We start from the raw sequence: 26,519 nt of genomic DNA, 5'->3' as shown, positions 1-26,519 counted from the left end.
AAGTTTTGCCTTTTCTGATCAAATTTACACTCAACAACTAATTTACACTGCAGACTTTGACCTGGAGTTTCCAACAGTGTCAAACTCGTTTTCTTTAGGCTGCATTTTGTTGTTAATCTCATCAGAAATGCTAAAGGCTTAATTCAGTACTCTGGTATAGCAAACCCTAAAATAACATTATGCACTGCAAGGTGTACTTCCTTTATTAAATGCTGTAGGATGGTTCCACGAACATTAGAATGATGGTCTTCATCGTTTTTTTAAGCTGGCATAGAAAACCTGTGAAAGGTTAGAAATTTTTGCAGAGCTCCTCTTCATAGTTGCTTAAAGAATTGTAGGATATCTAAAACCAGCCACTGAAGAATTCTTCATGCGAGAAATAAGGTCTTTAAAAACTGGTGAAAGGAAATACAGAGGAACATATCATTCCCAGGAATGGAACTGAGATCTGCAGGAAAAGCCATGAAATAAAGAGATGGAACACAAGATGATTCCTTCTTTTGGGCACCCCACCAGTAAGAACTTTCCAGAAACAATGAAGTAACATTGATTTTTTAAAAAAACCCAAGCTACATAATCTGCTTATGTAGTCTTTTAAAATTAAGTTCTTGAAATGCCTACGGTTCCCAGGGGAGTGATTTTTTTCTCATCTATATTTATTTTACCTCAGAATCAGATATGGTGTAGTTCCAGTAAGGAAGTTTATCTGTAACTGCCATATGAGGAAAATAAAAGTCATTTTTAGAAAGACAGGCCTTACTTTTCCCTTTCGCAAAGGTGTAATCACGCTGCTTACACAACAGTGACTTCTGATTTAGTAAATTCCACTGGTAGCTGTGAGCTGGAAATAAGCTTACAAACCTTAAAGAAAATGAAAGGTTGAGGCCAAATTATCTAAAAGTAGAACTTTATATTGATATTTCATTGGTAAGAATTTTGTATTAGTAATGTCTAGTAGTGCTGGTGAGTTACAGTGAGATAAAAATGGTGTCATGGTTTAGAGAATCAGGAAACATGAATTAACTACTAATTTGCAAGTGTATAGGCTAGATCCATTGTATCTTGCCAAACTCCTCTTCAGTCACCTTCCATCACCTACAACAGAAATATGAATACAAAGAGGTGCCCTGATTTTCCACTCCGGTATGCTGGTGCTAGCTTAGTGCAAATCCAGCACATGCTGAACATTTTAGGATGTATCTACAGATCTGATCATTGTACAGTAAATAGCTAGGTATCTCCGCTTTAAGTGTAGCTAGTAGAAAATGCTTACAAGTATACTACAATTAGGGAGTTATCACAGCTCACCTTTTCTTCACTTTTTAAAAAAGCCTATTTGATGATTTAACTGAGAGCTAAAAGTTCACATCACTCTTCTGGTCTTCCACCCCTGCTACTGCAGAACACATTTCTTGCTTATCTATGAACACAGTTTTCCAGACATTGCAAAAAGCTATTTTCTTTGAAAACAAAAGGAGCTTATATTTTCAAAAGAAACTATTTTATAACCTTGAAATAAAGGCTTCAAAACTCGTAGCAACTATGTGCAAAATATTAAATAATGAAAAGCCTAAAACTAAGCACAAATTTTTGCTTATATATGCAAATCATGTGCGATACAAGTCTTTGTGCATGCTGTGGAGACGTTGACAATGTTCTATGAGGTGTTTGTATCTTTCTGCATTGCACTGTCTAGGCAAAACTCAAGATGGCTTGCGGTCACTGAACTTTCTGCTTATTAACAAAGACTTGCATTAAAATTTTCCTATCCTTTGCAAAAATTGTATGACCAAAGTGCTTCTTCTGAGCAATTCTGAACACCGCTGCTTGTACCTTCAGTCTGGAGTCAGCAGCTGTGTCCTGCTGATTCAGCTCATGTGGTGTATACCGGTCCCTTTTAAGTATTTGGAAATCCAGGAGTGTCTGAAAATTTCATTTATCCCCTCATAGCAGCATACAGCACTCTCACACCAGGAATCTGGGCCTTGCCATTATGCTAGATGGTCTTGGTGAGGCCAAGGGGCTGCAAAAGAGGGTCAGATTATCTATCTGACTTACTTCACTTTGAATGGCTAAACCAGAGATTCAGAAATTATTACCGAAGCCCAAAACCACACTCAAACCCAGACTGGTTGTGTCAGTAGGCAATATGTCTCAGAAAAAATAAAATATTTCCACATAAGAACATACTTGCTTAGCAGACTGCAGGATATGATCTGAGTTTTACACAGAAGAGACAGATTTACTGTCATTTTCTCTGGGTGTCTGTTGAGATACCTCTACACCTTTCTCCAAGAAAAGCAGAAAATAACTCATGGAAAGTTTGACTGAAATAGAAAAAACCCTTCTTCACCTGGATAGGATATGCAAAACTGGCTACACTTTCTAGGGACTCAAATATATCCTGATACATTGAACTACAGGGAAAACATACTGGTTATATTTATTCATCTCAATGTGATTTATGATGTCCTTAGGAGAATCAATTCTCTGTAAGAGAGCCCAGCCAGTAAATATAGAAGAGATTTCAGAGCTCCACACATCTAATTACTTCCAGAGTAATGCACTCATTGAAGGAAATCTAAAATGCAAATGTAAAAGACAGACTTTCTAAAGACTATGAAGAATTGAAGTGTGTATGTGGAGAACCCCCTAACATTCTGAACGCATAATAAAATCCAGTCTACCTTCTCAGGGTTGTATATGCTATAAATTCAACATATACCAGAAACAATTGCTAGAGGGAAGAGGGGAAAAAAGAAATTAAGAAGGAAGATACAAATAGTAGACAAACAGTTATAGTTCTGGCATTTCCTAGTCTTGTTGGATTTTACAACCTAGAAAATGTTTAAGTAGTTTTATGTATAATTTCTGAAAGAAGAAATTCCATTGTGCAGCATCCTGCAACATTCTCCAGCCCATCAGCAAGGAAGATGCCTTGAGATGCATCATGCAGATCTTGGCTGCCTAGGCTAATGCAGTAATGAATAGCAGTAATATCCATCAGCTCTCCGGGTAGACATGCAGTAACATGTCAGTAACTTTATAAGTGGGTTCACAAATACTTGCTAACAGCAGCGGATTGGTAAGGTTTCGGAAACATGGTTGTTGGTGGATGTCTTTAAAACAGGACTCCTTTGGCCCCTCTCTGGCTGGCTACCATTACTATCCATGGTGTTATAATGTAGTCTGGCTGAGACCTGACTACTAGGCCTCTTGCCATGTCCTGACATTCTCTTTCAATACTAACTGCTCATCACCTGGAGAAATCAGACGCAGACCTGTTAAAGGAAGTTTGGGGAGAATCTGCCGTTGACTGTAGATGAAGACTTCAGTGCTCATGTTTGAAGAAGTCTGAGCACTGACTTGTTAGTAGTGGCAGATGCAAGTGGATGGAAAAGGCTCAGTGAAGACAGTCTGGCTATTTTAGCTGTTTAGTAGAACCATTTAACTTCTCAGTATGCATGTGTTTATAGATTCTAATCACCCAACTCATAACTCAGCTCATTTAGATATATTATCATATACATGATAACATGAAACACAATAACCTTTTACAGATTTCCCTGACAAATTTCAACCCCCCCCCTTTTTTTTAAGTGAAAAAAAACTAAAGAGTTTCAAAGAAAGCACCAAGGTTCCCAGTATTTTTTACATTAAAGAATTAAAAGAATAGTTTTTACTAACCCTTCGCAGCATTTGGTCTCAAGGGGGAAAGCTGGGGTAGTTAGTTGTGGCTCATTCGTTAGCCATGTGGTCTCATTCCCACAGGATCATCCACCTAACAAAGGCAGCTCTGTGTCCTGATACCCCTAGGTCTACAGCTCCCCATTCACAAGAAGAGTGTGTTGGGCTGGAAGCAGCAGGAATGGGAGTCTGTCAGACAGGAAATAAGTAACAGCTCCACCAGATGAATACCTGCTGGGACACCTCTCTGCCAGAGGCATTTTTAGCTGTATACATTCAGGACAGATGGTAGTTTCAGATGTTGTGTGATGGGACAGTATAATGAATTTTATCTACAGAAATAAATAAAAAATATTAACATAGCTATGAAATAATTCTCTTACACACAAACCATATGTATTAGACTTAGAGGTAGCCTCAAAGTCAAATTACTCTCTCCCTTATTACAGATTTTCCCTTATCTTTAATTCCTTATCATTCTAATAAAAATCTACACAGAACTTGATTTCAGCAGCTACATTCATTATTAATGCCTAAGTTAAGCTTGTACATATAACTGCAAGATATAGTTACATCATGATAATGGGGTTTTGTGAGTATAAACCTACTGCACTGTGAAACTGTGCTCATAGCAAACAGTAATTATCAACTGAAATGATCGTTTACCCTTGGAGTGGTGACTGACTGTTATGTATTTCATTTGTTGTCGTTTTCCTTTTTTCTTTCAGAACAACCATTTTTCTGACTTTCTGGACAAAAAAACTGGTTACACAACAATCAATATGCTGGCAACCCCAATTGTGCAGGGTAAAGAGGTGCTTGCTGTTGTGATGGCACTCAACAAATTAAATGCCACCGAGTTCTCAAAAGAGGATGAAGAGGTAATAACCTCAAACGTCACACAACAGTGCAACTGTTAGTTCAACAAGTAGTTCGAGTGAATCTGCCTCTTGATTTTATATTTTGTCTCATTTTTGTTTTTTTCTCATTTTTAGGTTTTTAAAAAATACCTCAATTTTATATCTTTGGTCCTAAGAAATCACCATATAACATATCTCTACAATATTGAATCCCGAAGAAGTCAGGTAGAGAAAATTTTATTAATTATAATACTTCATTTTTGTGTGAAAACATTATTATTTCCACTATTCTATGTTCTTGCAAGCTTATTGAAGTAAGGATAGCATTTATTTTTTTTTTTTTTTAATTTGATAACAGTAATGCATCTTATTCTGGAATACTTAGGAATCATATGCTTATGTTTACTTATCGCTGTGAACATTTACTCTCTTTCTGTTTTGCTGTAAATAGATGCTTTTGTGGTCCGCCAACAAAGTATTTGAAGAGCTAACAGACATTGAGCGGCAGTTTCACAAAGCACTGTATACTATTCGAATGTATTTGAATTGTGAAAGATACTCTGTTGGTCTGCTGGACATGACTAAAGAGAAGGTAACAAATATTTTGCCTACTCCTAACTCTAAGTTATAAAATCCATCCTTCTAATTAATTTGTTCTGCATATTTCTAGTGCATGTCTCTCCGAGACAGAAAGTTATCATGCTTTCTAACTTTTTGGGGTGATTTCTATAAAACCTAATCATGTCACAAAAAATTACATGCAAAACATAAGCATGGCAAAGGATAAAACCACGATAAACAAAAAGGCTAATGCTGAAGTGATTTTAATAATTCCATGTGAGGAAGGGTAGAAGAGAGAAGTGCAGGTCTGATTATTGCTTTATAAAATACCTGCCTTTTAAAACAACAATTAACCTGTACAACCATCCAGAGATAAGCTTCAGATTAGCCTGCAATTTACTGCCAAACATATCTTGCTTGGAATATATGTAACAATGTTTTCATAATATTGTCTTAAATGTGGCCATAGCACAGCTATGGAGAAAGAAAAATAAAATTGCTACCTGCAGATGTCATGTTATCTATGAACACCCTGTGTCTAATTTTCTCAGGAGTTCTATGACGAGTGGCCAATCCGGCTGGGGGAGGCAGAGCCTTACAAAGGCCCCAAGACACCTGATGGACGAGTGAGGATATTAATTTTTCTTTTTATGAATCTGAATTTAAAAATTGAGTTTGTACAGGTCACTTACATGTTTTCCTCTTTTAATTTAGGAAGTCAACTTTTATAAGATTATTGACTATATTTTACATGGAAAAGAAGAAATTAAAGTCATTCCGTGAGTATTCCTTAGCAGCCTGTGACTGTGTGGTAGCTAGATATGTTGCTGGGATAGAATAGTAATGTCTGTATTGCAGAAATTGTTTAATCTCATTCTCTCTCTGAAGGTCACCTCCAGCAGATCACTGGTGTCTTGTCAGTGGACTGCCAACATATGTTGCTGAAAATGGATTTGTAAGTTCATAGTAAAAGTAAAAACTGAAAGTTTTCATTCATGCAGTTCTGATTGAACAAAAACCTCCCAAACCTCCCCACAACCAAAAACCTCTACAGAAATGCCATGTGCTTCCTGTGTCATTGGTTCCCAGTGAAATCAGTAGTCTGGATGGAGACAAGGCCTTGGCATAAACAGGCAAAACATCAGGAAAATTTCCCTCTGATTGTGGTGACATCAGAGGAATAATATGTGCGTCTGATATCACTTTCCATGTGTGCCAAGTGTCACAAAAAAAAAGTCAAAATAAGAAAATCATCATATACACAGTTCTAAAATTTTCTCGTGTAGACAATATACATGATTCAAAGTTGCGATGTATGAGAGTTATTAGTAATCCTATGGCTTTTATAATAGTGGTAAGGATAGAGCCCTTAGTACTGAGTTCTTTCTTTCTATAATTTAATTATAGAAATTTTAATTAATCCTGAAGTGAATTTATTAAAACAATTACGCCTATATTTATGCACTATATGACATCACACATGAGGGACTTTTCTGCAAGCACTCTGGAATGATGTCTGTTAGAATATCCACATATAATCTAATAGGAACAGCTTTAATGTCTATAGTTAGCAAGTGTGCTCATAATTGTTAGCTTAGAGAATAAATAGACTTTTTTAAAATACCAGGCCAAGCGTTAGTGCACCTTATATTCTATTTAAACAATACCTCCTTTTCTTCATGCTGCAGATTTGTAACATGATGAATGCCCCAGCAGATGAATATTTCACATTTCAGGTAATTCCAGTAATGTTTAAAATAATAGATATTGTAGAAAAATATGTTAATGCTTTCCACCAATTTGTTATGCTGTTGATTACATAAATAATTACTCCTTTGTTTGCGATGAATGGGTCTCAGAGTTACATTGACTGTATCAATAGCTGTATTACTACTTTGACAGAAATATACATATCCAGTTCTTTGGCTTTCCCACAGAAAGGACCAGTGGATGAGACTGGATGGGTTATCAAAAATGTCCTGTCATTGCCCATTGTCAACAAAAAAGAAGAAATTGTTGGAGTTGCAACATTTTACAATAGGAAAGATGGAAAACCTTTTGACGAGTATGATGAACAGATCATTGAAGTAAGCTTAATGGGATTAGAGGCTGTAAGGAGCCATGTGATGTTAATAAAATTATTGTAAAAAGTAATTTTAAAATGTCTAAAAATTTTCAAATAGGCTGTATTACCATCTAACCAAATGTCTGTCTGCTTCACTATACAGTTTCTCAAGGATCAGAAATTTTCCTTTTATAAACCCAGAAATTTATGAGAGATTGTTTAAGTTCTACTAATGACCAAAAGTCAGATATAGTTTTGTTTTTAATAATATGACTTTTCAGTGATGGTCAGCATCTCCTAATTAGCAGCGAGTAGTCAGGTACGCCGTGTTGCTTGACAAAGGATATTGTGCCTGTGATCATGGGAGTTTCCAGAGAGCTCAGGATTGCATGTACTTGGGCAAGAGGCTGCACAGCGTATTCAAGCCCACTCAGCTAACAAGCTTCAGCAGCCTCAAAGTCCTGTGGGAATATGAGCCCTTAATTACTAGGTTGAGACAAACAGTGTTACTAAAAGCTGTCAGGTGTTAACAGAACCTGTTCACGGAAGATGAAGGCCTCTAACAAGTAGAGTTATGCTTTTCAAAGAGCACTACCAGAAACTGGAGTTTAAGAAAAGTATATTCAGATTTTACTGTTATATGGTGTCATCTCAACTTTTCTTGCCTCTGTTCCAGACTCTCACACAGTTTCTGGGGTGGTCTGTTTTAAACACTGACACTTATGACAAAATGAACAAGCTTGAAAACAGGAAAGACATTGCTCAGGAAATGCTTATGTACCAGACAAAGGCCACGCCTTCTGAAGTTGAATCTATACTGGTAAGTTTCTGTCCACACTCACAAAATTACAGTAGGAAATTTGCTATGTAAAAAATTAATTTCTTACTCATTTTTACTTTTAGAAATACAAGGAGAAATTAAATGTAAATAGTATAGAGGAATGTGAGCAAAAGGATCTTATCAGGATTTTGGTAAGTCATTAAACTGAAAATTCTAGTGGTGTGTTTAAATCAGATAGTAATGTGTCCTCATTTTAGAACAAGCTGTGTATAGCCAAATGCTAATTACTAGAATTGATTTTAGCTATCAGTTCCACAAGCTAGATGAAATTGATTTCGTAACACCTCCTCAACCTCTTTGGTTCTTCTACGTGCAGACCTCACCGTTACCTAAGGGAAACACTCAGTGCCAAATATGTGTCAACTGACTTGGACAGTCAGAGTATATAGAAACAGTTATAAGAATTAACATTTAAAATGCTTAACTTCTTTAAATATCCATGGGGACAGTGCTACACCTATAACTGAATTTATTTCATTTTGAAGGTAAAAGAATGGATCTTGATGTAAGTTCACTTTCATTCTGAGTAAGAGAGAACATGTAGGAGTGTCCAGTGGAACTAACATACTTTCAGATTTATTTTCCTGCATTTCCTTCTGACAGAGAAGTTCAAAGACTTCATCACCGTGACTTCACATTGATAAAACAGATTTGACCTAATCAGCTAAAACTCTGCTTCTAGTAAACAAAAAAAGAATCACTTTCTTTCCCAGACTGTGCAGTCCTCTGGCTGTCTTACTATTTAAATTTAGAAAGGGAGTGTCTTTTTGGAGGAAAATTCCTGTTTGTGCCCAGTCAGTGCACTTTTTTCTTGTGGAGCAGTCCTCAAGCAAATGCACCAGCTTACTTTATGTGAAATAAAACTCAAAGATGTGCTCCAGAAAAACACTGAATGAACTTCCACTTTTGATGCATCAAAACAGAGCTAGGCTGTAGAAAGAAGGTAAAATACACATCTGTTGACTTCCACTACCAAGCACTTTACATATTTCCTCCTATTATACTGCATTTGCAAATGCAGACATAGACATAGAGAAAAGATCTCACTGGACTATTTTTAATTATGTACATGTGCATGCTGGAATGCAGTGGTGTTCAGGCTTTACTGGCTCCCACAAAACCAATGCTCAAACAGCTTAACAAGTGGTGAAAACAAAAAATCAAAAGGTATGTAGCTTCACATACCTTTCACAGTAAATTTCATTTAGCTGCATGAAGAATTACAAAAATTATTAGATAAATGTTATAAAATATCTCTACTGGTAGAGCAACAAGTGATTATCATGGTACAGGCTCCAAATCTAAAAACATAGTGCTGGTATGAATTTTTAAATCTCCCAAAGCAATTAAAATGAGTTCCTTCAACATTATGGAATTACAGATTCAAAGGTCTAATATCTTCTGCACTGCCAGGCCTACATGCAAATGCTTTATCCTATTATAAGACCTGGAATCCCAGATAGCTAATGGGATAAAGCAGGTGTTTCTACATCTGATGATTCACAAAGTAATGGGTCTTAAAACACCACTGCTCCAGGCTTCTTTGTCCTTGACCTCAGATCAGATCAGATATAAACGAAAATCCTAGGGAGAAGGAAATACCTTTGGATGTTTAGCATTATTGGTTGAAATACATGCATGCATTCAGTCATCTTTTTTCTATAAAATGGAGCTCATTTATAGACTACTATGAAGGAAGGGAGTTACTGTGATCACACGATCTATTTTCAGCATTTTGTAAGACTTCCCTGAATTAATTCTTGCTTGGATTGGGGTGCATTCTTTAAAATATATAATCTTTCCCTAGGCTTTGGAATATATAGATGAAAAGTGTTATAGAACAGTTCACTAATATCACTATTACCAGTTAATCAATGTGAATCCACATTACGTGTAGAAAATAGGGAATTTAATACAGACTTCTTAACCTCTGTATCCTCTGCATTTTAGAATTTAGTGTATGCTTTATGAGGTTCTTTGGTACAAGGAATAGCTGACTTAAGCTCTGTATCTGCTCTTCAGGAGAGAAAAATCTCTGCTTGGCATCCAGACAGCTTCTGGTGACGTTTAGTACATGGGAAAAGATTATGCACTTAACACAGTCCACTACTTCAGAACAGACTGATGTAAACTAAGGGAGTTACTAGGACAGATTGCCACCACCCACCACACTAGAAAGTAAATGACATGTTTTGTTCCAGACAGGTTAGTTTTGATCACTGTATTCATCACTATTCATAAGATCCCATAGGGAAGAACACATAATAACCTTGTGAAAAAGATGAACTGCAGCCTTAAGACCAGGCTAAAAGAGAGAATCACAGAATTTTGTAACAGGAAGGAAAAACTGCAAGGCCTGAGATTTCTGAACTAAGGAAATGTTGAGATGGTCACAACAGATTTTGTTGGAATTCAGAGTAGGAAAATAATACCATCTGGTCAAGATTTTTACCTATCATCTTTGAGCAGAAAGCCAGCAGTATCAAGATTGTGTTTTGTAACTTACAATACATTAGTGTGTACCAAAACCTGAGGCCTTTGAAGATACAGTAAGCATACTGTCATTAGGCAACATTTCTACTGAAGTCAGAAAAGAAAACCAAAAGGTTTTTTCTAACTGTTTTCTTGCCAGAAAAAAACATTGTGTTTTGACTTTTCAGAAGGAAGAATTACCTGATCCAAAAGATTTGGAACTGTATGAATTCCGCTTCAGTGACTTCCCTGTTACAGAGCATGGCCTGATAACTTGTGGAATACGACTGTTCTTTGAGATAAATGTTGTTGAAAAGTTCAAAGTCCCAGCTGAGGTCTGATTTATTTTGTTAATATTTATTTTAAGATAGAAGAAAAATAGCTGATTGTACATGCTTTAATATTAAAGTAGGCAGTACTAGAATATCACTGATATGGATATCAACCTTCCCTTCCGTTTAGATTGGATATAAGGAGGAAATCCTTTCCTGTTAGGGTGGTGAGACACTGGAATCAGTTGCCCAGGGAAGCTGTGAGTGCTCCATCCCTGGCAGTGCTCAAGGCCAGGTTGGATGAAGCCTTGGGTGGGATGGTTTAGTGAGGTGTCCCTGCCCATGGCAGGGGGGTTGGAACTAGATGATCTTGAGGTCCTTTCCAACCCTAACTATTCTATGATTCCTAATTAAACATTTGCATATTTTCATAAAGACTTAAAACTAATCCTAAAAATGTGTGAGCCATAGAAGGAATTAAATCAAGAGGCATTTACTTAAGAAAAAATTGCTGTTTCCATGTTTAATTCAATAAAAAGCCATTATTTTCATAGAATTGTCTTATTATTACAGTAATTTTATAATATATTCCAATAATTTTATAGCCATCGCATCACTTTGTTTCAACTAAGAGCAAAGTCTTCATCATTTTTATTCATAATAGGTCCTTACAAGATGGATGTACACAGTCAGGAAGGGTTATCGAGATATCACTTACCATAACTGGCGACATGGATTCAATGTGGGACAAACCATGTTTACTCTGCTAATGGTAATATTGCCAGTATCAACCTTTCATTCTTCATTTAGTTTTTCTTTCAGTTCCAGCTGGAAAATTCAAGAGCATACACACTCCAAATTGTCTGTTTTTCTTTTACAGACAGGCAAAATAAAGAAATACTATACTGATCTAGAAGCCTTTGCCATGGTTGCTGCTGCTTTCTGCCATGATATTGATCACAGAGGGACCAATAACTTGTATCAAATGAAGTAAGTGTAAATATTCAAACATATAGAAATGTAGTATTTTTAATGGCAAATGAAAAACAAAACCAAAAAACCCAACCAAACTATTTCAGAACTTGCAAAAATCTAGGATATACATTCCATATTCATCTGGCATGATTAAACATTTATCTTACTGAAGATTTCTGCCTCAGAGCATTTGCCATGACAGCTGAAACACAAAGACAAAATGCAAAACCAGAATCTTAGAAGAGTCTTCTGGATCTGTAATTCATTTTTAAGAGAGACCAAGGTCTAGCAATGCTTGGATTCTAGCAGAGCCTCCTGCACATCAGGCTACAAAGAAATAAGAAAAGTAAATTAAAAATCCTTAACTGGATTATTTTTTGTCAAGACAGGGCATAAGCACTTTTCTGAAGAGGGAATCAGGACGTGGCATAAACAAGGGCCAGTTTAAAGTGAGATAGGATTTAAGATGCATTCTTTTCCTCTGCTTTTTCTATGGTCTGATTTGACTAGCTCAGTTGTCCTTGTCATTCCCCCCACAGTTTACTTACTGATGTATGTCCTTTCTTGAGGTGTAAGCTCCTCGTGTTATACAGGATTCTCAGCTAAAGAGCTTGTGCTCTGTCACTGGGTCCACATGCCGTTAAGTTATGCATCATGAAGTTAAGCTTAGCTATTCATGCTCCTTTTTGTCCTGAGTAAATATTCTAAAGGATTTCTTTGTGATTCCCCCCTTGTTTCTGATGAAATATTAATTAATAGATGCTTGTTATATAACAGTACTAATTAATTTTGGTTTAAACTTACCTTTTTATTACAACTTTACATCATGGTGAGACCCACTCTTCTCCTGAAATGAACAATCTACCTTTAATCCTTTTACATGTTCTGTTAGGGCTTGTTTCTATGTGCTAGCTGGAGAACATAGTTTTCGCTGAATGTCACATGTACCAGAAGATTATAACCATAATCTTCTGAGTACAGTCTCCATTAACTGTATCTCCAGAATGATTCATCTTCCCCCTCTGACCCTGGATACACTCCTCCCAGCAGAGGCATTTCAGCCTGCATGCTACAGCAGTAACACGAGGGGATTTTCTGATTATTCTCAGGGATTCTCCAGGTGACGTAGGAGACAGAGAATGAGACGCTGATTCTTATTCAGCAGACTGCCTCTCATCCAAACAAGTTTAAGGGGGGATTTAAATCTTCCTACTGTGGTCTTCCCTAGTTGAAAGCCCTCTACACGAGGTCATACGCAGTAAGGCTATTTATAAAAGTTATCAGGCTTTACCACGACAGTCCTAATCACAAGTCAGAAAATACAGGTAGCATGTAGCAATCTGCCTTGGGTTATCTGAGGAACAGAGTTATTAGCCAAGGGAAGAACACTTCTAAACATGCAGAACCCCCTGGAGCCTACCTACATAGGATACTTATATCAGCCTCCCACTACCATAATCTGACACAGAATTTTCTCTTAGCCCAAAGTCAGAGCGATACTTTCAGACCTGTGATGTCTGAGCACACCTGAGCTGTTAGGATTTGTGTCATCCATAAAACGGTGTTTTGGGGGGAAGGGAGGAGACCAAGGGCATTAGAGGAATTAAACTCCATTATACTGTTACTTCAGATTTAACTTACAGTAAATCAGAATCACAGTGGATTTGGCCACATACATTGCATAGTTCAAAAGCTGTGCCAAAGAATAAATACTAAAAGATGGAAAACGCTACTTTTAAAGTATACAGAAGGTGTGTAGGTTAAACAAACAGCTAAACTGAACATGCAAGATGAAACAGAGGCATGTTTTAAAAAATACAGGTTTTAAGGCATCTAACCATGCCTTTGACTTTAGTGGCCACTGAACAGTCGGTCCTCTCCAATTTCCATCATTAGTCACAGAGTGAAGAGGGAGAGAATGCAAGCAAGTGGAGGTTTTTTTGTTCTGCATCACACCAACGGTTAAGATATGTAAATTACTGAACATGAAGCATTTTAAACTGAAATCTGAAAAATCTGAATCCTGAATCAAAAATATTACCTCTAATATAGAACACTATTAAGATTTGCTTCTTTTTCAACAGGTCAGCTGCTCCGCTGGCAAAACTTCATGGCTCCTCCATTTTAGAAAGACATCACCTAGAGTACAGTAAAACCCTACTGCAAGATGAGGTATGTCTGCGTGAACCTTCTGCTCACATCAATCAACACAAAAGATCCAACTAAGTTATGATGTTCCAAATTTCACCATGACTTATTCATCCTCTAGCCTCAGATTAAGAAATTATGTTAGAATTTGAAATTTAAGTCAAATTCTTATGTATTGTCCACTCTTAGACAAACATCAGTAATACCACCAGAAATAGATTTAAGATATAAAAGTTTTTCCTCTGGTCCTCACTCCTCAGGTTCTTTCCACTTTTACAAAACAGTTGATGTTGAAACCAAAGCAGAAAATACAATACATACATGTTGTCATTGAAGTGCTGCCCCTAGTTCATGGGTCTGAGTTCAGGTGCTGGCTCCGGCAGCTGAGGAACACAGGGGTAGATGTGTCTATGGAAGGTCCCCTTACGCCAGGCCAGAATCCCACACAGACCTGGCTTTGTTAAGGTATCACGAGGCTCTGCTGCAGCTCCCATTACCAGTCTTCCCTGAACCAGGCAGGTACCCTCAGCTGCCCACGCCCCCAACCACAGGGGTAAGATTCCCACCACGGCCTCCTCAGGCTCAACAAAATGGCGGCAGCGCAGCCTGCCAGGGCCCTCTGCCCCCAGAGCCAGGCTCCTACAGTGGGGGTCAGCCATGCTTCCCCTCTGTCCTGGCTACAAGGGAAGAGACTACAACTTTTTACTACGTATTTTGTGAGGAAATAGGAGGTTTAACAGGCAAGACTTGAACACATGTGCCACTTCCATCCCACTTGTTCGCAGCAGCGTGGCAGGCACCCATTTCCACCCTCGTTTTTCATTTTCTAATCCCCGTGGTGTTGCTATTTCCTGACTTCATGAGGCCACAGAATAAATCTTTACTTTAACCAGAAGCACAATGATCATAACCCCCCAGAAGATTTATGGTATAAACCACCTTTATTGATGGCAATGTACGTTTTATGTTTTCAAATGTGATGCCAGGAACTAAGTCCTGCTCTTTGCTGGAGCAGTTGTCAAGACCTCTGGAGGCTCTCAACAGAGGCATTGCTGGGCCCCATGCTCTCTCATTTATTGTCCCCTTAGTTAATGGAAGGAAGTAAAACCAGAACCCTGAGAAAAATACTGTGTGAAGCTCTAATTCCCTTTGCCTGAGGGCGAGGACATTGCACTTACTATTCTAGATCCCTAATACCACTGCAGGCAATTGTGCCAGCCCAGGCTAACAGGAGGAAAAGGTTTCTACCGTGAAGCTTTAAAAAGTCTAGGAAAAAAAGTCTAGGTTTATGGAATACGAACTGTCAAGAAATGATGAAGAACTGCCACTTCTTTACTGATTATGTGGAATGCAGGTAGTTTCCTTGGTTTTAATCTGTATATGGCAATAGCAGGACTTACATCTGTATGAGACACTGTGGATTTATTTATTTGTGCAGCCTCTGGGGGCTGCATCTTAGACCCACCTACTGATCATAGAGGTTATTTCGCCATTTATTAGCCGTGAATAAGGGCCATATTTAACAATCGACAGATTTTTCATTTGCAGCATTATTTTCACTTAGGGAATGCAGTTGGCCAATTTTGTTACACTATTCCATGAGACAACTAAGACAAACCAAAGACAGTATTATATAACGAATTGAATTGGTAAACTTTCCATCTTGCAGAGTTTAAACATCTTCCAGAACCTGAATAAGCGCCAGTTTGAAACTGTTCTACACTTATTTGAAGTTGCAATAATAGCAACTGACTTGGCTTTGTATTTCAAGTAAGTATGAAATTCTGCATAACTTCCTACTGAAAAAAGTCAGTCCTATAGGATTTATAATTGTAGTTCTTAGTTATTTATACATAGAGTACAGAGCTATATTTAAAATTGTTAGTAAGTCTAATTCTTGTAAAAAGCTAAGATATCCTTAGATTCATTATAAGCGTTAAAATTAGAGAACACATAAATGTATATAATACTTAGTATACATTTAGAAGGTCATTCAAATATGCTTTTAGTCACAGCTTAACTGTGCATGTGTGATATTTAGCATACCATAGTACAATTACTCATACTAAAGAGGAGTAAGCTTATGAGATGGAAATTAAGATGCGGGTTTAAAAACAAAACTGCAGACATCAACCGATCCCAGTGCTAAAGATGCCAAAACCTCCAAATATCAAATCATCCATCCTATTCCTAAATTACTGACTTAAAAGTACTTTTACAATGGGTATTTTCCTTAAAGGTATTTGGAGCATTTTGGTTTGGTCCAATTGTCTTATGACTGAGACAATTTAAACACAGGAGACAAGAAACAATTCAGTAAGTTATTCAACAACAGTTATTCAATTTTAATGGAGAGTAATTCCATTACTTAATTAATTCTAACTGCAAGTCAGAAGATCTATTAAGCAATAGCAAGACACATCTATGGTTTTGAAAGTTCTCATTCAGGTCTTAGCAATTCTTTGGATTTTTGAGGTGAGGGAGTGGAAGAACATTAATATTTGCTTCACTTTTCCCACTTCATTACGTTACAGGAAGTAACAAACATGTAATATTAAAAAAATACAAATGTGAACTCAAAATGTTTAATATGAAGAATTAGGAAATTAGTAATTTGCTTCTTCATCATGAGTTCTGACACAATACTTTACATGTTAGTGGTATATAGCAAAATCTAAATGTGCTAGGTTACCTGAAAAGTTTGAGCTCCATCGCAAGAATGTGTCACATTGATACCGCTATTATTAGGATGCTACTTTGGAAAAGCATAAGTATCAGGAATATGGTTTTCTACTTCCGTTTTTAATGCAGGAACTTTTGCTCTCTAATATATGGTTTATTGGTATGTTTTAATAGGAAAAGAACTATGTTTCAAAAGATTGTGGATGCAATTGAAAAAATGGAAACAGAAGAGGAGGCAATTAAATATATATCTATTGACCCAACCAAAAAAGAAGTCATCATGTAGGTGGTTAATATTTTACTCTTCATTCAATTAGTTATCTAGACATGATTTCAAAAGAATTTGGGCATTTAAACATGTACATCAAGACCTGGTGTTATTGTCCAATGATGAGCATAGCAATGATTAGAAATAGATCTCAGAATGTGCAAAATGTGCATCCATCTGCATCTCAGGTATGTAAATTCCTTTAAAAAAAAATTCCAGACCTTTCTTTTTTTCTATTATCATCCTAACCACACTCCTGTTCTATGTTTTCAAAGGGCTATGATGATGACTGGATGTGATCTGTCTGCAATAACCAAGCCTTGGGAAGTGCAAAGTAAGGTAGGTAATTTTTGAATAACCAGGACTGCACTTCCATCTATTTTATTGCCTATTTGGTGCATAACCATAAAAAAATTATTATCAGCTGATATTTAATATCTGTACTCAACTGTTTCTAGAAAACCACCTCTATTCTTCTGTCACTAAGAGTGTAAGGATTCCATGATGCCTATCCCCAACCACTTTGCAGTTCTTCCACTCTTCTCTACTGGTCCTTCAGCTAAAACCGGCATCCTTGATTCTGTCAGCTGTCTAGCTACCCTTAAATATCACTCAGCTATTTTTGTGCTATCCAACTTTTGCTGTTTTCCAGATATTTGAATTGTGTCTATTCTGTAGGTCTTGGTGCCTTTGCAAAGCAGCTTAAACATGCTAAAATTAAATTCTGTAATACAGTGTGACACTGCTTTGTACATAAGTACTTCAAGTACTCCAGCACTCACCATCACGCTCATCGCTCAGCCTTACAGGAATAGGTTTTAATAATGCATAATGAAAATACAACTCTAAGATGCTTGTGAGGCCTTCTAACTAATACATATTACAAGTACTAGAAGACTGTTATGTTGTCAATATTGTCTTGTTCCTGTTGGCAATGATCTATCGTATACTCAGCATGCACCATAATATCGAGAGAGATAATCTGCTGGAAAAAGCCTTAAGTGCACCAGAGGGTATCTGTAATTCTTGAAAGAAATGCTTGACTATCTCTACAGGAATTAAACAGTGGAATCATATTGTGCTTGAGCAAAATTCCCTCTTTCTGGGGAACTTTTTAAACTACTCAGAGATAACGCAGCTAGCAAGAAATTGGTTCTCTCTTTGTGGAAGGGAAGCTGGTAGTAATAGTTAAGTAGTAAAAAGTAATATACCAGTTCTCAGTCAACATTTTCACATTTTCTGAAAAGCTTGTCTCTTTTATTTATTAATCCTGCTTTCTCTGCTAACACTTCCACTGAATTGTGATTTTTCAGGTTGCCCTCATGGTTGCAAATGAATTCTGGGAGCAAGGTGACCTGGAACGAACTGTGCTACAGCAACAACCAATTGTAAGGACTAAATAATTTAACTGTATTAAGCAACATTAGCTGCTATTAAAACACTGATTAGATAATAGGCCATGTTGCTTATTAGATCATTAAAACAAAAAAGCATGATAACTATGTAACCTAAATTACGACTATTCCATTCCAGCCAATGATGGACAGAAACAAAGGAGATGAACTTCCTAAGCTCCAAGTTGGTTTCATAGATTTTGTGTGTACATTTGTGTACAAGGTAAGAATAGATTATTTTTTTTTGTGTTTTCCCACTGCAGCAGTTCTGATGGCACAGTTAGTGACAAACTGTTACAGTTGAAAAACTCTAGACAGGAGCAGGACTTTTGATCACAGGGTAAACAACTATCACAACCACCACAATATTTCAGTCTTTTTTACAAAGAAGAATGCTCCCACAAATCAAATTCAAGAGATGTAAAGCAAATGCATAAAAAGTGAATATCTCAGTGAAACTTGAGGGCACTGAGGTTTTGTTACTACTTTGAAAGACTGAGTTAGAAAGCCCAGTCTGATTCTTCACAGTCCCATTTAATCTAAGTATGCAACTTACAGATGGTTACAGAAACCTGTTAATGGCACAGCAAAGGGAATAGGAAACCTGTAATATCGTGGAAATATAGATATTCTGTATCTTCTGTAAGGCACTGAAATGCCAACATTATTAATTCCTGACTAGCTTTTAGTATTATCCCAAAATGTCACACAGAAAAGTGACATGTTGTATTTTAACATCTTCAGATACATCTTCACCTGCTTGGGGGTTGACCTGCTGGAAAGTAGTGAAGGGGAAAGGGACCTGGGGGTCCTGGTGGATAGGAGGATGACCATGAGCCAGCAATGTGCTCTTGTGGCCAAGAAGGCAAATGGCATCTTAGGGTGCATTAGAAAGGGAGTGGTTAGTAGGTCAAGAGAGGTTCTCCTCCCCCTCTACTCAGCCTTGGTGAGGCCGCATCTGGAATATTGTGTCCAGTTCTGGGCCCCTCAATTCAAGAAGGACAGGGAATTGCTTGAAGGAGTCCAGCGCAGAGCCACAAAGATGATTAAGGGAGTGGAACATCTCCCTTATGAGGAGAGGCTGAGGGAGCTGGGTCTCTTTAGCTTGGAGAAGAGGAGACTGAGGGGTGACCTCATCAATGTTTACAAATATGTAAAGGGTAGGTGTCAGGATGATGGAGCTAGGCTTTTTTCAGTGATATCCAGTGATAGGACAAGGGGCAATGGGTGTAAACTGGAGCATAGGAAGTTCCACGTTAACATCAGGAAGAACTTCTTTACTGTAAGAGTGACAGAGCACTGGAACAGGTTGCCCAGGGGGGTTGTGGAGTCTCCTACACTGGAGATATTCAAGGCCCGCCTGGACAAGTTCCTGTGTGATGTACTGTAGGTTACCCTGCTCTTGCAGGGGGGTTGGACTAGATGATCTTTTTAGGTCCCTTCCAACCCTTGGGATTCTGTGATTCTGTGATTCTGAATCTGCTATAGGATACTAGACATTTTTATATCCTGATAATCATATGATAGAATATCATGCATCATAGTTATAATTGTATGTTTCAGACTATCAAATGTGGGATTAGGGAAGATACTAAAATGTGTAGTGTGCAATTCAGATCCTTCTATGTACACAACAGGGCATTATTCTCCCAACATGGTATTTCCAATAAGAGGCCACCATGCATGGGCAAGAACATACTTTCAAATGTGCACCAGCTGGTACTCACAATATTTCTTTCATAATTTTTTCTCTTCTACAAAAGCACCACTACCAGAGATAGAATAAGTGCTTGGAAAAAAGTTAAATCAAATAAAATCAGTTAATCTAGCATATATACTAAATTAGATTTAAGAAAGAAAACTAAATGTTCTTTCTGCAAACCAGCAGTATTTTAAAAACCCAGACTTTACAAACTGTCAGTGTTACAGGTTTCCAATTTACTAATTTAAATTGTTTGTACAGGAATTCTCGAGGTTTCACAAGGAAATTACACCTATGTTTGATGGTCTTCAAAACAACAGGGTTGAATGGAAAACAAGAGCTGATGAATATGAAGAGAAGATGAAGGTCATTGAGGAACAAAAGAAAAAGGAAGAAGAAGCAGCTGCAAAAAAAGGTTAAGTAGCTTCTAATGTTTTCATTTATATATATTTGTAAGGCATTCAACATATTCTCTTTCAAATTCACACATGTAGTGCACTTGTGCAATATTCTGTTAAACTTTATACTAATAGCATGCAAGTTCTGAATTAGCCAATTAGCTTTACCTTTACTTGGAAGAGGAGTAACCTTTAAAGATTACACAAATCCAGTACACTGACCTCATTTTACAAACTGCAGAATTACAGAAAATAGGACCATCACAAGAGTGAAGGGAATGTAAAATTTCTTTTAAGATTTATAACTGAATGTAATTAAAAACTTATTTATGAATGCTGCAATCACCTGAAATACTAGAGATTTATAAATTCTGTGTGGCATTAGCCCCAAATATATTCAACTGCTTTTAAGTTGAAAATGAAAAGTGTAAGGAAAAGTGTTGGGAATAGACAGCGTTCATTTGTAGCATTAAAAATCAATGCAAACCCCAAGGTCTCTTCCAAATTTAAGATAAAGCTTTTGGCTCTAGTTCCCTACATGCAGTTTCTTGGCTGAAATACACTCTCTCATATTACAAATTTAACACTGATCTTCCTAAGATAGCTCAAGCCTTAAAATTTAAAATATGGCTCTGGGTAAGATAACCTAGAAAAGAAACTGATTTTATAGGAACCGAGAACCTATCGCTCAAGTGTAAGAGTGAAGTCAGTCAGTTATTTTTATTCTGTATTTCATGTGGAAGAGCAAGTCAACAGCTCTGCCAATCAGCTAAAATGACTGAAAAGGTTCAGAGATTAAAACAAAACCTCAAGGGTTTACTACAGAATGATTTATTGTCAGCTAGTTTGAAGAAGAAAAATCAGTTTACTCTAAGTGTGTGTTTCGTATCTTTAAAACATAAATGAGTACTGAGTAATTTGTTAATCAGTGTCTGTGTGCAATAGGTGAGTATTTTTCACATTTCGTACAAAAGCAAGGCTACTCAAGGCCACTCATCAATTTAATGTCAGTGTGAAGTGGAACTAGAGAGTTATTGGCTCCTAAAATAAATTACACTAGGCTAAAATTAAAAAAAAAAAAAAGTTGTTGCAAAGTGGTTAAGTAATTTTTAGTTACATAATTTAATCAAAGTAGATTTTCAAAGGAGAAGTTTAATAAAAAGAGTCAAATACTGTTATTGTAATAAATTTACAAGTAGTGTTTTGGCCTGCTCACAGTGTGATACAACTTACACACACTTTCACAGAAATTTTGCCCACCCCATTGTCTCCCAAACTTAAAGACTTTCTTTTTTTTGCAATTAACCATATAATCTTACGTATTTAAGATTAGTTTATGGCTGAGAACTAGCTGGTGATGAATATGAACAAAGTACTCCTTCCTTACACTGGAATCTAAGCATCTGAATTTCACAGAAATACCAGCAAAACAAAACATAAAACACCTGGGACCTACACATAAACCTCTTTACACACTTGCTTCTTGGCAAAAAGAATAGTTACAAAAGTCAGATCCTATAAGCTTCTTAAACTGAAATTAAATTCTACATTTAGGAGAGTCAAATATTTCTACTCTTAATTGAACTTAGGACCACCTTACAACACTGGTATTTTGGAATCACTTAGTCATTGACTTAAGAAGTATTTTCCCACAAGGAACCTTACACAGCCAAGCACTGACAGACTGACTTGCAGGAGCTAAGGATCTGGCCTTTGCATATTATAACTGGTATCACAAAATGTAAGTGAATTATTTTGAATCTTTGTAACTATGCACTGGAGTGAGTGAGGCCATGCACATTTGTGAAGAACAGATCTGACACTGTCAAATCAAGGCCATGTAAATATATGGGTTCGCTAAGCCAGTTCATACAAACAATAATTTGATACAGGCTGAACCACGGTGGTTTCTCTAGATCACACTGACCTGGCTATTCTTAGCCATTCAATAGACAGAAAACAAAATAAACATATTTGCTGAACCACTACAGTGGAAAGTTCAGAACAGAAACTAAAACAGAATACAGTATTAAACTAAGAAAATAAAATATGTAGTTAGTAACATAGTGTTGATTATATCCACAAATTACAGAGGGTAGGACACTGATTATGTGACATGTTTCAATGCAGGTGGAAAGGGTCGAAAATGACCTAGTAACATGGTGATCCACAGCTTTCAAATGTAAGTTTTAATTCTAATATTGGTATCTTAACTTAAATGAACCTGGAAACGAAAGTTATTACATTGAAAGAATCTTAAATATGACCAAAGAACATCTGTGGAATCATTTGAGAGAGACAGTAAAAGAATCAGTATCTATAGATGACAAACATAAGAAGTGTCTCTCTCAATTGGTAATTACAAAGGGATTCATGCAGGGTTGGATAAAGGTTTATACAATTAGGTCAAATTAAAGTTTTTGTGTCATCTGCTTCAAAAGTAGATTTGCAGTTTATATTGATCATGAGTTTATTTCTTTTGCATGGCTTGCATACTTCAGTTTTGTATGTGTGGGACACTTACCTATATTTAACTACTGAAACTTTCCAGTAAGAGTGGTTCAGTGTGTGTTTGGTCCTTTAAGAAATGTTGGTATCAACTGCTACACTTTATGCATATATGTATATATAGTATGTGATATTGTTTCATTTTCTATTTTCCCAGACAAGTAGTGAAATCACATTCAATTTTCAGAAGGTCAAACACACATAATACGGATATTACAAAAGCAACATCTTTTCACAAGAAATTAGAGCAGCTAAAAATAACAGAAAATACTCACTTTACTTTTCTTCTCTGTTTTTTAGCTGAAAATGATGCTGGAGGTGGTGGCGGAAGTGGAGAGGATGGAAAATCCAAAACATGTATAATTTTGTAATTGTTTGTCTCAGACACTGTTCCGGCTACAGAAAAGGCATCTAGAAAGAACTTCAGTGAGCCCCAGTGGATTTCTGCTTTGAATAGTATAGGCCAATTTCTTAACAATCCTCTTAAATACTCACCATTTGTTGGAAATAATTTTAAATTGTAGTAAACAGTTACAATTAAAAACTCAAAAAGAAAAAATAATGGTGCAAAATGAGTTAACTGTGTGCTCTAGACGTTTTTTCATGTTAATTTATATACAATATTTTTATTAAAATATGTAACTTCTGCACACTGTCCAGAAAAACATGAATAATTTTGACAGATCTTATATGAAATTATTGATTGAAGTCTTAACATGTACAATTCAAACAAAAAATGGAAATTTTCGCTAACTTGTATATTTAGATTTTTATATGACGTGTATTTCCTTAATCTGGAATGGTGTTCTTTTCCTTCATTCTCGGTACTAAAGGTCTAGAGTAAACCTTCACTTTAGGAATGCTCAACACAGTTCCCTGGCTCATATCTACAAAAAGCAGACCCATGGTAAACAGTATTTTCTCAAAACCACGGAGAATAAAACTGTAAATTGTAGCCATCACTCACAGAAAGCACTCTTTTGCCCATATGCAAGTGGCTCTGCCCACAATTCCTAAACTGACCACCTTTTATTGTAAAAATCTCAAAAGGCAGACTGTAAACATCATGCTTTGCATACAAGTCAGAGTTACTAACATAGCAGTATATCTACAGCAGGATCGACTGTCAAAAACATTTTAAAAGACTCATGTAGTCCCAATGCACCTTTTTAAAAATGCAGGAAATTATTCAAAAACCAATGAACTGGCACCAATTTAATCTTGTGAGGTAGAGGACAACAGAAGCAGAGCACATCAGAATTCATATTACCTCTGTTCTTACAACCAAGATGGCAGACTGCACACAAATTAGCTCTTCATAAACAACCATCTCCCTAACAAAACCTTCTGTTCTTGAAGAATGACAGGAGTCAGCTCCATACCTTCTACTCAGGTGTCACAAAGCCAGCTCCTCCTGCAGATGAAGGAAAATGGCTAGTACATTACGCATGGATCCGAGCATTCACCAGAACCAGTTCCAAATCTAAGAAGAGACTGATGCCAAATGTACTTCCTGCAACAAACAATTCTCATGTACAGGCTCAAACCTGCCACTTTTCTTCCCCCTTAAAGGAAAAAAAAAAAAAAAAAAGCAGACTCATACCTTATGTTTTTCTTTGAGGGCCCTTAGCATTCACAGAGAAGAGATAATGACCGAATGACTTGCCATATTATATACCTTGCTAAGAATGCTCTATGAACATAGATACTGTGTGCAATCATCACCCAAAAGTAAAGGAATCCACCACACACACATGCTTATTACATACTTACTTCTAATTGGGCCAAATATTCAAACTTAGTTACGACATAAAACTGGGTATCACATATTATTTTCTGTACTAAATGCAAACACTGAAAAAAGCTATTTCAAGGTTGTTTGATAATGTAATTTTATTCAAACTGTATTAAATTATGTATTTAATATGTATAGTGTACCTTTTTATAACTGTATTTTAAAGATCCAAAGAGGAGTTAGTTATCCAGAACACATAATTAGTATGCAGTACTTGAGGCCACAAATATAGCAACACATTTGACAAAAGCCCTTTTGGGCAAGTTGCACACTTCTAAGCAGATTGCTGCAGATTGGATTTGACTCTCAACCAAGCTTGCAACATGACAGAGAATTAACCTTTAAATCCACCTTCTTACCTAAAGAAGTCTTCTTGCAAGGCTACGTTTATTTCTTACTCAAAGTCGCCCTAAATATGTCCTTGTACTGTTATCTATTATGTAAGTACAAACTGTTTAAAATGTAATTATGTTAAGTAATACTTGTAAATAGACTTCTCAACTTATTCATGAGTGCATGTAAAATGTTCATAAATACACTGCAACCATCTCTGCTGTTATATTTTCCGCATCAAACACTTATTATAAATACTTTCTATAAATATATCTACAGTGACAAGTACTTACCAAAAATATATTTTATACAACATTAACTTGCCTCAGTTTAACACGAACATTTAAGAAAGTTTGTCCTTTAGATCCGAAGTAATTTTCATCCAAAAAAGAAAATAGCCACTGTAACTATTCATATGCATTTCTTTGGAAACATAAACTAAAGAATGTTTAAAGTTGTGTTGCAACTTCAAGAGGAAGATGAATCCAGTAAGTTTCTCAAGCAATATACATTTTTTACTTGTATATTTAGGATTACACTTTAAGGAAAGATTAATGTTCAATCAATGCTAAGGAGACCAGAAACCACAGGTAACATAAAAGTCACGCGTACATCTCCAATGGAAAGCCACACACTCTATTTTTTACATGAAAAATTTCACCAATCAACCAGATCTTTATATAACTAAAATTTAAAACAAGGCCACAATGAACTAATTTTTTTTAAGGAGTAGGGGAGACATTTCAGATGTACTTCACTTAATTCAAGCAAAATACGTATTTGATAAAAACTGGCCTCCAACCAAATTTGAAAATACTTGCAAAGACTAATACCTGACCAATAACATCGACATGACCAAAAAATTTAAGGCTATTAACTCTTGTTTAATAAATTAGAAATATGAATATATTAAAGTGTACGACTTTAAACTAGTAACAGGATCTTCCAAAATGCACCTTCACAAAAATCTGGCAATAGCTGAAGTTTGGGACAAAATAAAAAGCAACCAACTTCTGTGATGTAACATCAATAAACTATATGGTCATTTGTTTACATCCTTTCTAAGTTTGGGTTTCATGTATCTTTTGCACTAAGCTGAAAAAATTATTTCTCCTATTTCATGAGTACCATAAGGAAAACAAAGTTTTTAGACCTGAAGCCTTCTTTCAACAAAGACAATCTATCCAAATGGTCCATACAAGTAACTGTAAAAAAGGTATGCTGGCAGAAAAAGGTGTCTGGTCCTTAATTATGACTGGATTTCCAGACTTTCGTCTTGACAACTCCTGAAGATAAGCCCACATCCATCTCTAGCTTCAGAGAAACAAGTCTTGAAAATACTCATCAAACTCCTCTTCCCTGTTGAAGAGAACAGAAAAAGAAAGACACAACATGAGAAAGTTCTCATTTGAATCTGTACCTAAAAGTTAATATTTGAAAAAGATTTAGCAGAATTCCAATTAGCAGTTGTTGCTGGTATAGATCAGTTTGACTTATCCACTACATTCCAGTACCCTTCACATTTCCCTATCTGTGCAACAGCAGTGAGTTAACTGTT

General features: G+C 36.4%; 2 protein-coding genes across 4 annotated transcripts in view; one reads left to right on the top strand and one right to left on the bottom strand.

Annotated features, from left to right (window-relative positions):
* PDE6C (phosphodiesterase 6C) overlaps nucleotides 1-23,204 on the top strand; it is a 28,861-nt gene extending 5,657 nt beyond the window's left edge. The window contains exons 2-22 of one of the 3 annotated variants that reach the window (XM_065672904.1): nucleotides 4,416-4,568; nucleotides 4,683-4,772; nucleotides 4,999-5,139; nucleotides 5,660-5,734; nucleotides 5,823-5,887; nucleotides 5,997-6,063; nucleotides 6,797-6,844; nucleotides 7,046-7,195; nucleotides 7,850-7,993; nucleotides 8,077-8,145; nucleotides 10,675-10,821; nucleotides 11,423-11,530; nucleotides 11,639-11,748; nucleotides 13,818-13,905; nucleotides 15,551-15,651; nucleotides 16,738-16,845; nucleotides 17,107-17,170; nucleotides 18,145-18,219; nucleotides 18,365-18,448; nucleotides 20,189-20,342; nucleotides 23,152-23,204. In XM_065672904.1, the coding sequence (XP_065528976.1) occupies nucleotides 4,416-4,568; nucleotides 4,683-4,772; nucleotides 4,999-5,139; nucleotides 5,660-5,734; nucleotides 5,823-5,887; nucleotides 5,997-6,063; nucleotides 6,797-6,844; nucleotides 7,046-7,195; nucleotides 7,850-7,993; nucleotides 8,077-8,145; nucleotides 10,675-10,821; nucleotides 11,423-11,530; nucleotides 11,639-11,748; nucleotides 13,818-13,905; nucleotides 15,551-15,651; nucleotides 16,738-16,845; nucleotides 17,107-17,170; nucleotides 18,145-18,219; nucleotides 18,365-18,448; nucleotides 20,189-20,342; nucleotides 23,152-23,204 (2,094 nt within the window). Of the gene's footprint in view, nucleotides 1-4,415; nucleotides 4,569-4,682; nucleotides 4,773-4,998; nucleotides 5,140-5,659; nucleotides 5,735-5,822; nucleotides 5,888-5,996; nucleotides 6,064-6,796; nucleotides 6,845-7,045; nucleotides 7,196-7,849; nucleotides 7,994-8,076; nucleotides 8,146-10,674; nucleotides 10,822-11,422; nucleotides 11,531-11,638; nucleotides 11,749-13,817; nucleotides 13,906-15,550; nucleotides 15,652-16,737; nucleotides 16,846-17,106; nucleotides 17,171-18,144; nucleotides 18,220-18,364; nucleotides 18,449-20,188; nucleotides 20,343-22,455; nucleotides 22,476-23,133 lie in introns of those variants that run through there. The other 2 variants (XM_065672903.1, XM_065672905.1) reach the window with 2 other exon arrangements.
* A 1,504-nt stretch (nucleotides 23,205-24,708) lies between these two features.
* LOC136010549 (protein FRA10AC1) overlaps nucleotides 24,709-26,519 on the bottom strand; it is a 31,276-nt gene continuing 29,465 nt past the window's right edge. The window contains exon 14 of the mRNA XM_065671908.1: nucleotides 24,709-26,320. Within this exon, the coding sequence (XP_065527980.1) occupies nucleotides 26,278-26,320 (43 nt within the window). The 3' untranslated portion in view covers nucleotides 24,709-26,277. The remainder of the gene's footprint in view (nucleotides 26,321-26,519) is intronic.

Source organism: Lathamus discolor, chromosome 3 (assembly GCF_037157495.1).
Source record: "Lathamus discolor isolate bLatDis1 chromosome 3, bLatDis1.hap1, whole genome shotgun sequence".
Classification (NCBI taxonomy): domain Eukaryota; kingdom Metazoa; phylum Chordata; class Aves; order Psittaciformes; family Psittacidae; genus Lathamus; species Lathamus discolor.
This window is presented reverse-complemented; position numbering and strand designations above follow the sequence as displayed.